Source organism: Electrona antarctica, assembly GCF_951216825.1.
Source record: "Electrona antarctica genome assembly, chromosome: 18".
In the NCBI taxonomy this organism is placed as follows: Eukaryota; Metazoa; Chordata; class Actinopteri; order Myctophiformes; family Myctophidae; genus Electrona; species Electrona antarctica.
This window is the reverse complement of record NC_136799.1, coordinates 34,745,530-34,762,755: the sequence shown is the minus strand read 5'-3', so window position 1 is coordinate 34,762,755 and position 17,226 is coordinate 34,745,530. Positions and strand designations below refer to the sequence as shown.

At 45.6% G+C, this 17,226-nt stretch overlaps 1 protein-coding gene across 1 annotated transcript in view; it reads right to left on the bottom strand.

The window, feature by feature from the left end:
• Nucleotides 1-16,890, bottom strand: part of kif26ab (kinesin family member 26Ab) — an 83,348-nt gene extending 66,458 nt beyond the window's left edge. Inside the window, exons 1-2 of the mRNA XM_079527502.1 lie at nucleotides 16,790-16,890; nucleotides 15,909-16,148 (exon numbers count right to left, since the gene is read on the bottom strand). Of these exons, the coding sequence (XP_079383628.1) occupies nucleotides 15,909-16,148; nucleotides 16,790-16,837 (288 nt within the window). The 5' untranslated portion in view covers nucleotides 16,838-16,890. The remainder of the gene's footprint in view (nucleotides 1-15,908; nucleotides 16,149-16,789) is intronic.
• Between the last annotated feature and the right edge of the window lie 336 nt (nucleotides 16,891-17,226).

The following is a 17,226-nucleotide window of genomic DNA, read 5'->3' as shown; positions in this document are numbered from 1 at the left end:
TTCCATGATGGTATGATGTTGTGTTTGTTTAATGGCACTGCAGTGCATGAGTGAATATGAATGTGAATGAATATTCCTTGAGGGGCATTTTGGGAGTGAATAAATGTGTGAATAAATGTATTTACCTGCGTTCAGGAACAGGTCCAACGATGAGGTGAAGAGCAGCACATGGAGGAGGAAAAGAAAATCTGCATAAGTATACGGCAAAATGTAAAAATTGATCTGTAAGGATTCAGTCTTGCACTCTCTTTTGCAATGTGTGAGAACACCAATGTATGCATTTACAATGTCCAGCTAATGTGACTAATCCGTACCAATCAATGAAAAAAAGACAACAAAAACAACAACAAACCAACACAGAATATATGAGAGCATTTCAACTGTTGAACTCAACCCACATCTCTGCATTGCTAGGGGGGGACTCCGGCCTTCCTTGGAAACCAGAACAGTGCTCATACGTCAAACGACAGCTCATGCAGCAACCAGTAAAATGCTTGTGCGTAAGTAAACCTTCACATTTAAGTTTGACCACATAAGCATTTTATGGCCCGCTGGCTGTCTGGACTTGCAGTGGACATTATTAGTGACTGACCCTGGTTTGTAAGGCTTGGGGCTCTTATTATCTCCTGAGCTTCAGGTCCACAGGACAGGGAGGAAGGGGTAGGGGTAGGGGGGGGGGGGGGCGCATAACCCAGGGTCAGGGTCTACAGCCGGACAGGACTGGAAGTCCTCCCCACCACCAGTACCATCCAACCCCACACAACTCTGAAGTGGAAAGTTATGCAGGAATTCACCATGGCCACAAGCACAGGTGTGCTCCCCAAGAGCTTCCCTCCTTCTCACCGGGTATCTGAAGAGGGGAAGGATTTCCGTGTTGCACAGACACGTTCAAAGGCATTCCAGCTATGTGTTTTGTGGATGCATAAATTTAGAGCAGTAAACAACAGCAACATCTTTAGGGAAGATTTAAGTAAAAAAAAGAAGAAGAAAAAAAAGGCTTCTGGGAGGAATCGGAGTCGAGGAATATCACTGCCAAACGGCCCGTGGCAAAGAAACTTCAGTAGCAGCCAAGTGTCTAAGAACATGACACATTAATGATGGATAATTCCCGAAAAACACTAACATGTAGTAACAAAACGCCCACTGATAGCAGCCCCACTATGAAGATAGATGGCAATCGGCAAGCCTATTAATTACAGCCCATTAGGCCAGAAGAGCAGTAATCAGGGTGGGGTGGTGCCACAGGGTGGGGTGGTGCCACAGGGTGGGGTGGTGGGGTGGTGCCACAGTAAGATAAGTATGAAGAGAACAGAGAGAGGAGTGCTGGCGATGATGGAGCCAATCAACAACCACTGGACAAACATATCGACTAGCCCCCCCCCCCCCCCCCCCCCCCCCCCCCCCCCCCCCCCCCCCCCCACACACACACACACACACACACACACACACACACACACTTGGAAATAGAAAAGCATGGGCTGAGAATGAAGCTAAGAGCCAATAGCCCCGCCACACACACAAACAAATACTACGCACGCACATACACTCACACACCCAGCACTTAGCTGGGGGGTCTGCTACAGTACATGAAGAGGCCTGAGAGTGAGTTCCCACACTGCTGACTGGCTGGCTTTTATGGGCCCTGTTGAATAGATAGTGAGCAGCGAACGCTGAGGACAGAGAGGCAGAATGGGACCCATAAACAGAGAGGTGTGAGTTTAAGTGGCTCAACATACACAGCAGGCATAAAAAACAGCCCCGAGCTCTTCAGCGGCAGAGTGACATCATAAAAAAAGAGCCGCGGTAACAGAAGGGAATACATAAAGGACTGCTCTATTAATGGCAGTTCCGTTCCGCGGAGGAGAGTGACAGTGGAAGATTGACTCTGTAAGCTGACCAGTTAAGACAGTCCGTACAGCCGCACCAATCTGAAGTGAATTCCAATCACGGTGAGCCAATCATCACTGACCACCCTCTGCCAGGCTCTGATACTCCACCCTCTGCCAGGCTCTGATACGCCACCCTCTGCCAGGCTCTGATACCCCACCCTCTGCCAGGCTCTGATACCCCACCCTCTGCCAGGCTCTGATACCCCACCCTCTGCCAGGCTCTGATACCCCACCCTCTGCCAGGCTCTGATACCCCACCCTCTGCCAGGCTCTGATACTCCACCCTCTGCCATACTCCACCCTCTGCCAGGCTATGATACCCCTGCTTCTACCAGCAAGTTGAACTGATGCACTGACTGAGTCACAGCAAGAAGGTCATGGGTTCTAAGGGCCAGACCAATATATCGTTCAGTTTTCAGTTGAAAACATTGCCGATGTGTAATTCTGCTATTTATCAAAAATAGCAGATCTACACTTGTAGATGAACTACTGAAGTTTAATTAATTTGACATTTTCTAACAATCTAACATTATTTGGATACATGTGTTTTCTAATAAGATAAATGTTCTCAAATACCGGTATAACATTTAATTAAATCTAAGTTATGTACTTTTAAATGATGTACTTTTTGACAAAAAAAAGTAATCGGTAATCGGTGGTCTAGGACTCGGGATTGGCATCGGAACCCAAAAATCAGTCGAGTTCTAGTTCTAACCCGACTGGGCCTTTCTTTGTGGAGTTTGCACGTTTTCCGCGTGATTACATGGCTGTCCTCACTTCAAAATACATGCATGACAGGAATGTTCTCACAGAATGTACAATCTGCCAGTGTCCTTGACCAAAGACACTTACTGGCCTTACAGCTAGAGCCAGTTGCTCCCTGGGTGCTGAAGAATTCTGCACACTAGTGCTCCCAATACTCAGGATGGGTGTATCTACCACTCAGGCACTCTATACTTCATCATACGGTAGCTAAAATAGCCCATGTATTAGAAGTGTTTATAGATCTGCTATTTCTGCGATTTTTGACATTTTGGGATATCATATTTTTGAAAATAAAGGTCAATGCCTAAAATAGGGACGCCAGGTTTGGCACTGCCAATCACTGGCACTGCCACATCTTGGTGCAAGCAAGGCAACTGTCAAGGCCAATGCCGGTGATAATGATGAGCATAGCTTTGACTTTATTCCTATTTGTCAAAGTTCAAGGCACATCATAACAATGTTATCAATTATGTGAAGGTATTTACGAGAGTGTCATATGAAGCAATTCTGCTGTCATCTTTATCTTTATCTGAAGGAATCGTGGGATGAGATCAGACAGACAAAAGGAAGCCCCGTCAACTATCAGCACATCAAAGCTCGTCTAACACCATAGCTGCGAGGAAGACAATAAAAACATGACAGTTAGTTAATCCATTGATTATTTAATCAGTGCAATCTTCCATTTATCTGTCTGACAGCGATAAGGCTGCCATAGCTTTTTCGGAAGTGGTTGGCAGCACATAAAGGGGCGGCAGTGTACAAATTGGTGAGGGTGAAGGAGTTCATCCTGCCAGTCAGAGAAGTACAATATAGGCTCACATTACGAGCTGTACTTGGCTGCACTTTTAACCACAGTTTTTGACATCTTTAGTGCAGTAGTACCACTGCACCAAAGATGTCAAAAAATTTGGTTAAAAGTGTAGCCAAGGTTGACGTCTTCACTGTTTGCATTTTTGTATTCTTTCATTGGTAACCATGCTGCCTTTGTGTAGAATGCAGCAGTCCTTGTCCATGAAGGACTAGTAGTGCTGATGTTTGGAGGGAGACACCAGAAAAGAAGCAGATTCTACAACCTGGTTTGTATCCTGTGAATACATCTGTCCCAGTGCCATTTGTCTTAATCGACTTAAGCCTTTGTTTTTTTTACAATTGTAAATGTTACCTGTCTGTAAATGTTGTTTATTTCTCTGTTTACTGACATGCCTGTGAGCCAAAGATGAATTTCCATGTTGCTTGCAATAATTGGACAATACATTTTCTTGAATGTTGAGTCCAACGTATCACGCAAGTGTTAAAATAATGGCATTGGCCTGCCAGTCTCTCCATCGCCTTGACATCCATTTAGCCAAGTCATGTTGGAAAGTATATAGTGCTGCAAAATGGGCACAAAACTGACAGGAAACACAATCATGAGCTCCAGTTAAACTGAATAGAGATGAATGGCTTTTGGCAAAGTGGAAATGACAGAGATACTTTAAATGTGCTTCAGCTCTCCATGCCCCCCCCCCCCCCCCCCCCCCCCCCCTACCCACCACCCCTTAAGTTGCACTTACATGCACGTTCACACATCATCAATACACACACCATCATCCTCGCTCACGGAGCGGGAGACTCAACCATGAAATGAGCAAGAGCCGTGTGAACTTTGACTGGCATTTTCACAGTGTGATTTACGGGCCTCTATATATCAGACTGAGCTTCCTTCTGACAACAAAAACAATAACCCAGCGAGCGAGCGCATACCAAAGACATGCAACCAACACCACCCATCTATTATTGCACAAACACACACACACCCTTAGTGGCATTACGCTATACTGGGGCTTCCTCATTGACGACTACAAACACTCCCTAACCACAACTTGACTAACCATATCCCATAACGTACGGTAGCTTAACAAAATCTTAGATTAAACACACACAAATGCAGACATGCATTCATATACACAATCACGCACGCACGCACGCACGCACGCACGCACGCACGCACGCACGCACGCACGCACGCACGCACGCACGCACACACACACACACACACACACACACACACACACACGTACGTTTGCAGATGCACTCTCAAGGGCAAATCGCTGCCAAACTGTCCACATGCACTGGCAACCATCAGAACTGGCAGCTGTGCCAACCGGCACAAAGAGCAGCTCCGCAAACATCTGCCCTGGTAATGCCTATTTTATGCTCCGTCGCACGGCAGCGTCGCACGCTGAACCCAGCCGATCTACAAGCCCACAAAGCGTTGTAGATGCGACACGTTGTAAGCTTGCAAATCGGCCAGTTTTGGCACGTGACACCGTCATGTGATGAAGTATAAATCATCTTTAAAGCAGGCGGGGGAGCAAACAAGGCAATGTCAAGTCCAGCTTAGCCGCCGTCTTCCAGTGATCCGCTGTTTGCTGCAAGGAGGGGAGAGCCGCACCCAGTCAGGCTGGGCCTTACTGACTACAAGGAGGGGAGAGCCGCACCCAGTCAGGCTGGGCCTTACTGACTACAGATCCATCTGGAGGGGAGAGCCGCACCCAGTCAGGCTGGGCCTTACTGACTACAGATCCATCTTGGCAAGGATACACAGAGCTGGCATTCTCTTTCAGCACATTGCTATAAGGCCAGCGATTTGTCTGCTACCACAAGGCCTGTTGTCAATTGAGTACGTTTTATGGAGCCAGCGGGAGATTACCTCCGACTCCGTCTTTGCTCTCTGTACGTCGCCGTGGAAATTTATCTCAACAGCAATGTTTTTCCAATACCCTGAATCAGCCTCAATGATGGCCTCCAGACTGCTGGGAGCGCGCACGTCTCAGTTCATCATGACATATGGACCCGAGGAGCAGGAGCCACCCGATGGCACAGAACAAACATTATGTGCTCACCCCACACACACACACACACACACACACACACACACACACACACACACACACACACACACACACACACACAAAACATGTACAAACATCCATACACTAACTTGTACATTATTTATTCATACACCCACATAACACACTTGGCTTGTGTGTGTGTGTGTGTGTGTGTGTGTGTGTGTGTGTGTGTGTGTGTGTGTGTGTGTGTGTGTGTGTGTGTGTGTGTGTGTGTGTGTGTGTGTGTGCGTGCGTGCATGCGTGTGTGTGTGTGTGTGTGTGTGTGAGAGAGAGAGGCTGTGTGTGTGCACTCACTCACCCACACAAACACACACACACTAGCAAGGATACAAACAGCCAGCTCCTGCTGAATTACCAAGTCAAACTGATTGATTCCCATGTGGTTACATTTGTTGTTGTATTCATGTTGCTTGCTCATTGACATTTCTCCTCTAGTTCCTCTGTTCTCATGCTCCGTAGACCTGCTGCTCTCACAGAATGCATTACCTGGCTGCCTCTTTTCAACACATGATCCTTCACCAAACAGGAGCAAACAAACTCATTTAGACAAGCACTATTATACATACATCATTGACTGTTCAAATACAACGCTGCCTGACTAAAGGAAATACAGGTGTTGTCAGGTTCTTGGTATCGGTTGCTGTTTCAATTCAAAGAATTCTCTCTAAACCAGCCGATTCTCAAAAGTTGCAGGATTTTCCAGGTAGCTCAGTTGGTAGAGTGCTTTGCCCTTGAATCGCAAGGTTCTGGGTCCAATCCCAGCACCGCCAACTCAACGTAAAAGGAGCACGGCGTGTGTAATTTAAGATGAGCTAACAGTAGGTGTGGTGAGCTAACCCTCGCTATGAGTCTGGCCGCGCCAGGCTAGTGGTGAGCCACCTCGGGAAATCCACCTCCCAGGAGTCTAGCTAGCACATTGTAAAGGAGATAGGCAACCTTGTTGCTCTGCTGATAGCAACAATACGCCACTCACACTTACAAAACCAGACCCTTTGTATTTCTCATCACCTGGTTTTATGCGAAAACACCTTTAAGATCAGTTCTTTCAGCAAGCCAGAAGTATAGGCTTACCACCTCACATATAGAAAGCTGCCATGTTGACTGAATAGATGCTAGCAGGTACACACACTAAGGTAAACAAAATATGGCAAAAGTGTTGCATTTAAGTATACAGTAAATAAGGCTTAATTGTGAACATCTGGACTGTTATCCGTCATAACAGTGGTATGCATTAACAGCATATAAGGCCAGATGGTCAGAGAAGAGAACATTCATGTGTTGTGTTGTGGTGTGTGTGTGTGTGTGTGTGTGTGTGTGTGTGTGTGTGTGTGTGTGTGTGTGTGTGTGTGTGTGTGTGTGTGTGTGTGTGTGTCGGTGTGGGTGTGTCGGTGTGGGTGTGCGCACGTGTGGCTGTGGGCATGCATGCTTGCGTCTGCCTGAATGAATTCACGCATCCACGCATGTACAAACTGTGAGTTTGTACATGCATATAAAGTAGTGGTGTGTGCATACGTGCATGAGAGAGAGAGAGAGAGAGAGAGAGAGAGAGAGAGAGAGAGAGAGAGAGAGAGAGAGAGAGCATCTGCTGAGAGGCTTCAGTGGGCTCCTGTTTCATCTTGCCCATGGTGGATTTTGCTCCACAGCAGCCAGCAGTGTGGTGCACAGGTAAAGAATGGCAGATATTCCAGGTGGAGCATTCTTCTGCCTCCTCAAACAGATTCCTGGGTTCTCCCACTGATGACAGCTGAAGAGCATCTGTTCACTGTTGGTCTCCAGACTCTCCACCACACAGACCCGTACCCGTACCCGTACCCCCCCCCCCCCCCCCCCCCCCCCCTCCCCCACCAGCCCGTTTCATGAGTTCTGCCTCATGGAGAGGCTGTCTCTGCCACGTCTGGGAAGGTCACCGGTTAAACCCTCTGCTCATCCAGGCTATGTGTCCAAGTGTCCCTGAGCAAGACATTTAACTCCCGACTGCTCCACACAGGGCCCATTTTAATGGCATCCACTGCTCCTAATAGTTAGGAAGGGTAAATGCTAGCCTGGGTTCCAGCCTCAATCGCTGCGTTCCGTGATTCAGAATTGTTACTCGATAGTGACATTTTCAGCTCCGCGGAACGCAGCAAATCAGGCTGGAACCCAGGCTAGGTAAATGCAGAAGAAGAATTTCAGGTGTGCAAATATACCTGACGGATATCGCAACAGCGAAACTTTAATGATAGACTGGAGGAATAAGCAGGCAGGAGGTTTCTGGGCTCAATCCACTTTCAAAAGACTCAATTATAAATAGCACAAATTACAAGTGGAATGGTGAAACTCGCATTCTCATTTACTCCTTTATGTATTCAGGTCTAAGAACTTATTCTTATGGCAAACGATCACCAGTTATTACTTTTTTCCATCATGAATTTCAAAACTGTTATGAATTTAACTTTATTTTAAAATACCTTCGAGGTCGACTGACTCTAACTATGCAAAATGTAAGCACATCCCTGGCCTCATAATGAGATCGCTGAAAGCTGTTTGAAACAGGAAATGAAATGAATGAGACGGCGTAGTACTGCATAGTTACATACTGCTGGGGCACACACGCGCACGCACACACTCGCACACGCACACACACGCGTGCGCAAACACACACACACGCGCGTGCATGCGCACGCACGCACGCATGCACACACACACACACACACACACACACACACACACACACACACACACACACACACACACACACACACACACACACACACACACACACACACCAGAGTGTAGAGGAGAGCCATGATTGATGCATGTGGCCTCTCCACTGCTTGACACAAGATTATTGCTCTACAGTTTAATACAGCACACATCCCATAAAGCACACAGGCCCCAGTGCATGCTGGGATGGACTGGAGTGCATAGAGACTCTCCCCTCATGTTATTTCCTCATTTCCTCCAAAGTTAGGATCCTACCTGGTGCACATGAATGTACTGTATGTGTGTGCACTCAACTTTGCAGCATGTGCGCACACACGCGCACACACACGTGCGCACTCACACGCGCACTCACACGCGCACACACACACACACACACACACACACACACACACACACACACACACACACACACACACACACACACACACACACACACACACACACACACACACACACGCACACACACACACACACACACACACACACACACACACACACACACACACACACACACACAGGGGGCTCAATGCTTATGGGTGAATAGAATGATACGGTCATGCTCTGTTTTAACTGGGACCGGCTCCGGTTTCATGACCGGAGGAGGATTTTCACAGAGTTCCTTTCAATGCTTCCCTCCTCCCTCTCTCCCTTTCTGAATCCATCCATCCATTCATCCACCATTCACTCTGTCCTGTCTTCATCCCCTCGCCTCCTCCCAACAAGGGGCCTGGCAGCATACACCTGTTCCAGCTCAGGTCCCCCACCTCACGCCCCAACCCCCAAAAAACACTAACCCACCCCAATAATGACAGCCATGTCAGGGGTCAGTCAATGAAGGTGAAGATAATACCCCCCACCCAACCAACCCCTCAGAAAAGCCTGAGAAGCTAGGCCGAAAGATGTGTACTCCACCAACACACCCACCCACCACGGCATTGTCTCTCATGCAAGCACGCACTCTCTCTCTATGTCTCTCTCTACCTGTCCATTTCTCTCGCTACCAACACACTCCTCAATGCACAGAACCAGAGCAAATGCCCTACTCATTTAATATCCATGACAACCAATACCTCTATGGAACATAAAACTGTAGATACACAGAAATGAAAGGAAATTAAGCATGGGGAGTCTGATACACTGGATTTATTAATTTACACAATATTACTGGTAGAGAAATAAAACCATGCAACACAAAACACAAAGCAGCCGTCGACTGACCAGAAACCAGGTGCTTGGTTTGGTCCCTGCAGGCTCTTCCTCGGTTTGTGTCTATTTTTCTAAATATAGTGAAAATAGCAGATCTACATGTACACGCACGCTCACAGCATGTCGCATTGTGAGCTTGTACATCTGATATTTTCACTAGTATTGATCTTTTTGGTAAAAGTATTTATTTTCAAAATGTACTTTTGTATACTAAGTATTGTTTAAAAGCAAGTTTTCAGTACTTTAACTCAAGGACAAATTTGACCGAGCAACTTTCACTTGTAATTGAGTCATATTTTACCAGGAGTATCTATACTTTGACTCGAGTACTGGGGTTGAGTACTTTATCCACCAGTGGTGGTGAGCCAGGACTCTGGAAAGGGGTCTTTAGTGTCCATGAGCAGGACACTGAACCCCTAACTGTTATTTGAGCAGGTTCCAACTTCCTTGCGTGATCAGTGTGTCAACGTTGTAAAATGCTTTGACTAAAATGTAGACCATTTTTACAAGGATTATTATTACAAACACATGCAATGCCACACAATGTTGGGCCACGAATCATTTGTTGAATGACACAAGGTGAAGTCATTTCCTTTCCTCCATACTTCAGGAAACAAAAATAAATCTGTAACACTTCAGTGAAGTGCGAATAGTTCTGGACATGTAACAGCTGGGAGGTCAAATAAGGCGCCACAAGATATTACATTGTTACAAGAAAACAGACATGTTTTTCTTATTGGCCATAACAATTTAGTCCCATTAGAAACACATCCAACAAGAACAACTTCCAGTTATGTAACATGTTGCCATACAGCACAAATCAAATCCAGACACCACAGTCAAAGCCACATTGCATCTCCAAGCACAATACACAAGATTAGAGCCCATCACCACCAAAGTATACCTCAATAATGCATGTTATTTGTTATCAGCCAGCTGTCTGCAGTGCTCATTCCGTCTTAAACCGCCAATAAAACTTCACTCACCACTCAGCAATGCAGTGCACTGCTCTAGCGGCTCTAAAACAACCCTTGTTGGCTGGTGGCCCTAAACCTGGTTCCCTGAGGGCAGAGGTTAAAGGTAATCAAAATGGTCGGTGATGACTGACCTCTAACTCCAACAGTTCAAGCCCTGCAGGACATTTCTCTGTTTCTCATTCAGTGTAGGTCCCCATACTGCCTCAATATACATAAGTATTAGTATTTATGAGAGGGTGTGTGTGAGTTATACTGTGCATCACTGACTTTGTATTTTTCTGCTTCAGTTCCAATTTCTGCTTCAGTTCCAATACCCGATAAAACCTGGGCATTGCCATCAGACCATCATAGAACTGAATATTCAGTAGCACCCTCAGAGCCTTGTCTGGGAATACATAAACAGTGTGTAGAAACACTCCAGGTCCCAGCCAATGAATTCATCAGCGAACATACATACAGATGTATAGGAAACCAAACGCAAAGTATTTTCAGTGGCCGTCTCACAAGCATTTCGAAATTGCTTCCACAGAGATAAAGCTTCAGGGATTCCATGGGACGTTCCCTTGCATATTTCATCAACAAAATCCAGTCTTTTCTTCTCTCTCAAGGGTTCGGGGAAGGCAGAGAAGGTAAGCCAATTCAAAAGACATATCAAGTGACAGTGTCACTGTCAAAGTTTTTGACCAAAGGCTTAAGACACTATATCCAGGGCACGGGTGAGGAATTACAGTCCTTACAGGTCACAATAACTCTACGCTGCAGGGGCTATACAAACCTAATGGCCCATTGTTGCCAAATGACAGACCTCTTAAGTTTTTCATGATATAACTGACAGCGCAAACAAAAAAATACCTTTCTCCACCCATCTCAACGCGTGACCAACATATGAACTAAGCTCTACATACTACGTCATACTTCTGTGTGGGAAGTTAACGTGATATTGTTTATTTATGTTGTTGGTGTCTTATAATCCCGTAAGGGATGGGTCTTAACGACAAGAGACGAAAATAAAGATTCATTAATTCATTCATACAACAAATAGATGATGTATAATCTTTTGTAGATCTGCTATTTTCGCTTTTTAAAAAAAACATTTGTAACTATATAATGACGGCAGGTTGAAAGCAGCTAAGGTCAGAGGCCTATAGTGGTTAGGGGCTGGGGAGGGTATTGTTTATGGGTTGAGGCTGGGATCTAAGCCAGGCGTACGTACTGTCTTATCTGTCTACGGCGGCTGACTGTTGACAGAGCTCCTGATTACGGTAGAGGTGTAATTGGTTACTTTGAAGCTGAGGTTAGTCTTTTTAAGTGATCATCTTTCCGCATATCATAGCTCACCTACTGTAGCCTTCATGTCCAGCCACATTAAGCGCAGCATATAATTGTTGAATCCAGACTGTCTGCTGTTCACCATTGAAGTCACTTGTTGCTGTAGGTTTTAATTATGCGAATGAAGTGTATTAAGCCGGGCGAATGCCTTTGATTAGAGGTAAGAATCAAGTCTGGAGATTGCCACTGTCTCCAGTACTTCTATCTGTCCTTTGAGAAAATACTGCTGTCTGGGTACTAAGGCAACTATATATTAATGGTGGTAGCTCAAGGACATAATTAAGCCAAATTTGTGGTATTCTTGAATGTTGAGCACCTCAATATATTGTTTTCAAATATTTGTCATTTAAGAGATGTGCAATATTTATGCTGTAACTATATGACATTACCAGTGATGTCATATATTTTATATGGCATAGAGCTGTCAATAAACACTCAAAGAGACAGTGGAACTGCTCTGGAGAAAATGACACAATGTGGGGAAAAAAGGTTAATTGTTGCCAGTGGCAGCTGCAGACCATTATAAAACCTGACATCTGCAGTGTTCTACACTGCAATATCCAGAGTGTTAATGTTACTCTGGGTTCAATTTAACACTTGGCTTGGCATTTTGAAATCTTCACATAAGCCAGTGGTATTCAACCTTTTCATTTCAACATTTGATGTATTTAGACCACAGATTTGATCATTTTAAATCTCTGGGACACCAAACTACTCTGTAAAATCAATAGTGTTACTAACTCAGAGAGTGTAAAATTGAACCTAAATGGTTACTAATGATCAACTTAATCGTAATCATATAGTTGGGGACACCCATGGCTGTCCTCGGACCCCACGTTGAGAACCACAGAGGTCAATCACTAATGTCTTTGTGTTAAACTAGGAAAAAGTGTTGCTCGCAGCACAGGTGTCTGGCAGGTCACGTAGGGTATTGTGGGCCAGCAATGTTCGGAATTCATTATAGAGGTGAGTGGAATCTGTAGAAGTTGAGGGATTCATGTATGTGGTTGTAATGTAGTTATTGCCAATCAGGATGAAATATGAAACATCTGACCGGTTCGTCTTCATCACATGACTCTAGACATAATGTGTACCAATTTGTGTGATGTGGACAACATCTGTAGGGGTAACTTTTTAGCAAACATCGGCCTCCTGGTGGCACTATAAAATGTCAATGTGAAATATGTTTTTCCTTGGCCTCTAGGGAGTGTGTGTAAAGTTTCACACCGATTGGTCCAGTTATAGTAAAAGAATCACACCCGTGTGAAGTGAGAGGCGCTCTTATCATAATCATACATCATCATATACTGTATCATCTCATTCTGGCCAATCACTTTTGGCGTCCTCACTTTTCTGTCCTCACTTTTTAAGCCTTGAGCCAATCAAATCATCGATATGGGGTACACACGCACACACAAAGCTGGGCCTATGTCTGTTATAGCGCCACCTGAGGCTGATTTGATAAATCTAAGGTGGCATTTCTTGCACGTACACTTTGCATGTGTGTGCAAAGTTTCACGGCAATCGCATACTGCGTTCATGATGGATGGACGGACACACACACGCACACACGGACACACACATGGACGGCCAGACAGGGGGCAAAATAAAACCTCTCGGCCACGCCTTCGGCCTGGCGGAGACAACAAAGGCCTTACAGTTTGCAGGACCCTTATGCCATACTTGTTTTATGGACAAACCGGAAGACTCAAAAGCTTGTCTGTAAGGTTTCACCATGCATGTGAACTTTCTCTCCCCCAGGACTCATGCAGAAAAGTACACGCAAACACTCTTCCTTGAATTTTTATCTGCTAGCTATACTGTATTCAAACAATGAGTCTACTGGCAGCGCAAAGGGGGTGAGGGATGTCTAGGGGCCAAGCTGACTTCCTCTTCACAATAACGGGACGGCGAGCGGATGGTGGGGGTGGTGGGGGCTCACATAAACAGTCTCCTGCTCTCGCTTTCCCAGGACAATCGAGTAGACACAACACTACTAGCCGAACCTCGTCCACCCCAACAGGTAGGATGGAGCTCCTTACTGTGTGTCCAAAATCCAAAAAGCTGATGGCTGTTCAGATGGTTATAGGAGCACCTGAGGAGGGGCTGTTAGGGGTTAAGGGTGTGGCTCCGGGAGGGACACTTCGACACATACACTGGGGGAAACCGGGGAGGCAAACCGGTGACCTTCTGATTACCAGACCTCTGCCTACTAAGCTACAGCTTGATGAGGTCCTGGCCAAACGAAAACAAGCATTAAAGAAAAAAGTAACATTTGTAGCCCAATTGCACAGATCATTTCTTAACCGCTTACTTCGACTAGCAAAAACGTTCTTTTAAAGGTTTCACCTACATGCCCCAAATACGGACATCATGTTGAAAGTGATTAAGACATTAAAGAAAAGAAAATCATCATCATCAACATCGATGCCAGATACAGCCACAGGCCAGATTAGTCACCTCACCGACTTCAACAGCTTAGCAGCACAGTCCTGCAGGGAGACATTAATGTCTTTATTCTGGCTCTACAGCTGGAGAAACACATACCATGATGCCATCACTCTTTACCACCCCAGAATTAGGGACAAATTTAGCCATCAACAAGTGCAAAGTAAGAAAAAAGCAGGCCCTGGGCCCGTCCCTTCCTTTATACCTCCACACCTGCCAGGGACCACACAGAACACCTGGTGCTGACGGCCACATGTAGCCTACTGCTGGAAGGTCCCAATCCAAAAAAGGGGAGGTCAGTTCCCATGGCCAGATAATGACCTGTTAGAGTAAGTGTGTCTGTGTGACTCGTCTGATACCTAGACTGGGATCAATTCACTTTGCATGTTGCTGATCCGGTCTGGGCCTAGAGCGGATATGGAAACGATGCATGCATGATGTATGTGTGTGTGCGAATTACCAGATAGGGAAGGTGGGCTCTAGACCAGATCACACTGGTTCATTCTGAATGAATACCAGGCTTTCCTCTGGTATTGCAGAAAACGTTACCTGATACCTGAATATGGAATTGTAATATATTTCATAGTACAGCGGTTGCTTGCCAGAAAATAAATGAATATCTTCCAAGCTATATAACAAAGAATATATAGGACTTAAGTGGTTAAGCTTGCCTTTATCTCTTCTATCTATCTATACCATGTGAAGCTTGTGCGCTACTACTGCTACGGGACTTGGGGAGCTGTAACCCAATCTGAGTTGGACAACTAAAACAAGACAACAAAAGAGAGCAGAGACCCCGGAGCAAACTCAGCCCGCCACAACAACAGCGAGCAGAGCAGTGTGACTGCCTATATTTAACAGTGGTGGGAACTGTGGGGCCAGCCGTACAGGAACACTTTCAATGCACTGCGAAGGTCAACTGGGACCTGACTTCCTCCGCAGACTCCATTGGTAGCAGCTTGCTACCCCCCCCCCCCCCCCCCCCCCCCACACACACACACACACACACACACACACAGAGAGAGAGAGAGACAAACATACAAACACACCCTCCCAAGCAGCAAAATAAAGATAGTCATTGTTTAGCTAAACAATGGGCCACTTCCAAAGACTCAAAAACCTTCAATTTTCACTCCAAAAGAGAAGTGTTTGAAATGAAGTAGACCTCTAAATACATTAAAGACTTTACAAGCGGATAGTGAGGGCTTTGTTAGCAAAATTACAAAGTGGACATAATTCCAGTATCCACCTAACACAAGTAGTTCAAATGCAAATTGGATCTTATGTGCAACCAACCCATTACAGAGTCATGTCCTATTACAGCAGCTCAGAGAAAGTGAGCATTCACCAGCTGCTCAAGTATTTCATTATCACCACCAAAGTTATTGTCTCCCTCTGCCTTGGTGATCCCAATGAAAGACCCATATCTCAAGCAAAGACCCATATCAAGCACCTGCAATATCCGAATTTGGACAATACAAATTGAGCAGTTGATTTGGCAAGATTTTTTATTTTATTTTATTCTTTAGCTAATTTTGGCTATTTCACCATGATGCATTTGTCAATTTAAACTTTAGTGGACTGAAGCTGAACATAGCAATGTCAAAATAAAGCAAAGCTAGTAGCCTACATCTACTGCCATAAAATGCAATAGGCTATAGGCTGATTTGAGGTTCAAGAAATTGTCATGCACAGACCTTCAATGAGCTTGGATTTGTCAAAGCTTGTGCTTGCTTCTGAAGGGCTGAAACTTTCGCCAAACATTGTTGGCACAGACGTGCTTTCTCCTCTCTCCTGTCCGACTCAGAGACGGTGACAGACCCCGCGCCCTCGGGGGGTGGCCGGGCGCTGCACCGTGCGTCCTCTGCCGAATGAAGTCTCTTCCTGGGGCTTAGATCGAGACCGAGCGAAGACTCCCCACTCGGACATCCCTCCACCTTAAACAAGAAAAGATGATATGGGTTCTTTAGCCGGTTCGTTCAACACTGGAGTGTCATAGCAACATCAGTTGAAAGTTTTTTTAAATGAGAAAAAAAAGCCGATCTACAAGCTCACAGTCACAACAACGCTTTGAGAGTTTGAGTATGCCTATGGCTTCAGATGGCATCTAATTAAATATAACGTAGCCTACAACTGGTGTCCATGCAGTGCGTGTTGGTGGCCCGGCGCCACAGGGGTTCCAGAAGATGGGGCCTGGCACCCTTCGTTGCAGATTCTGTTTACGTTTTATTTTATGTACATATAGCTTGTTTTACTGTCTATATAAAAATGATGTGTGCACTCTCGCTATTTTCACCTGCCCCCCCTCAGTCATTTCATCCTGGAGCCGAGCCTCAGGAATTGTTTGCCAACACCTTGACAACCTCCGTCAATACAGAAGAGAACATACATTACCTGTAGCCTACACTACATACCTGCGCAAGAATAAGGATTGGGAATGTAATTTACAAGTAGTGTACTAGTCTACTATGATTAACAGGTGGCTTAATTAAGTTAGCTTTTAGCCCCCAAATGTACAGTCTTACAGAACAGAACAAATCAGTTTACAATAGCAAATGATGTGTCACGGAACACTTACAGTAAAACTGCGGTTGTCAAGGTCCATGTCATCCTGAGTAGAACTCATTCTATAGATCAAGCTGTACCTTCAGAGAACATCAGCGTGCACAGCTAAATTCAAACGCTCCGCCGCTGCGCGCAGAGCAAAGCCATGGGTCATGTAGATGCTGTCACTTTGGACGCGAGGCTGACGGTTACCAGTCATCTGTCAGTCAGTCAGTCTGTACGTTACACCAATAGCTGTTCCTCGGTTGGAACTGGAATAAGTCCTATGACTTTACAAGTAGCAGAGGAGTTTTTCAACGAAGTGCGCACCAGTGCTCAGGGGGGCGGTAATAGCCTATACTCCTCCTGACATGGGAGGGGTTCATAAACTTTCTGGCGCTGGGCAGGGAAACTACACACGAGCTGAATTTATTATTACACGGCCAACCATAAGGATTGTAGCAACTCCAT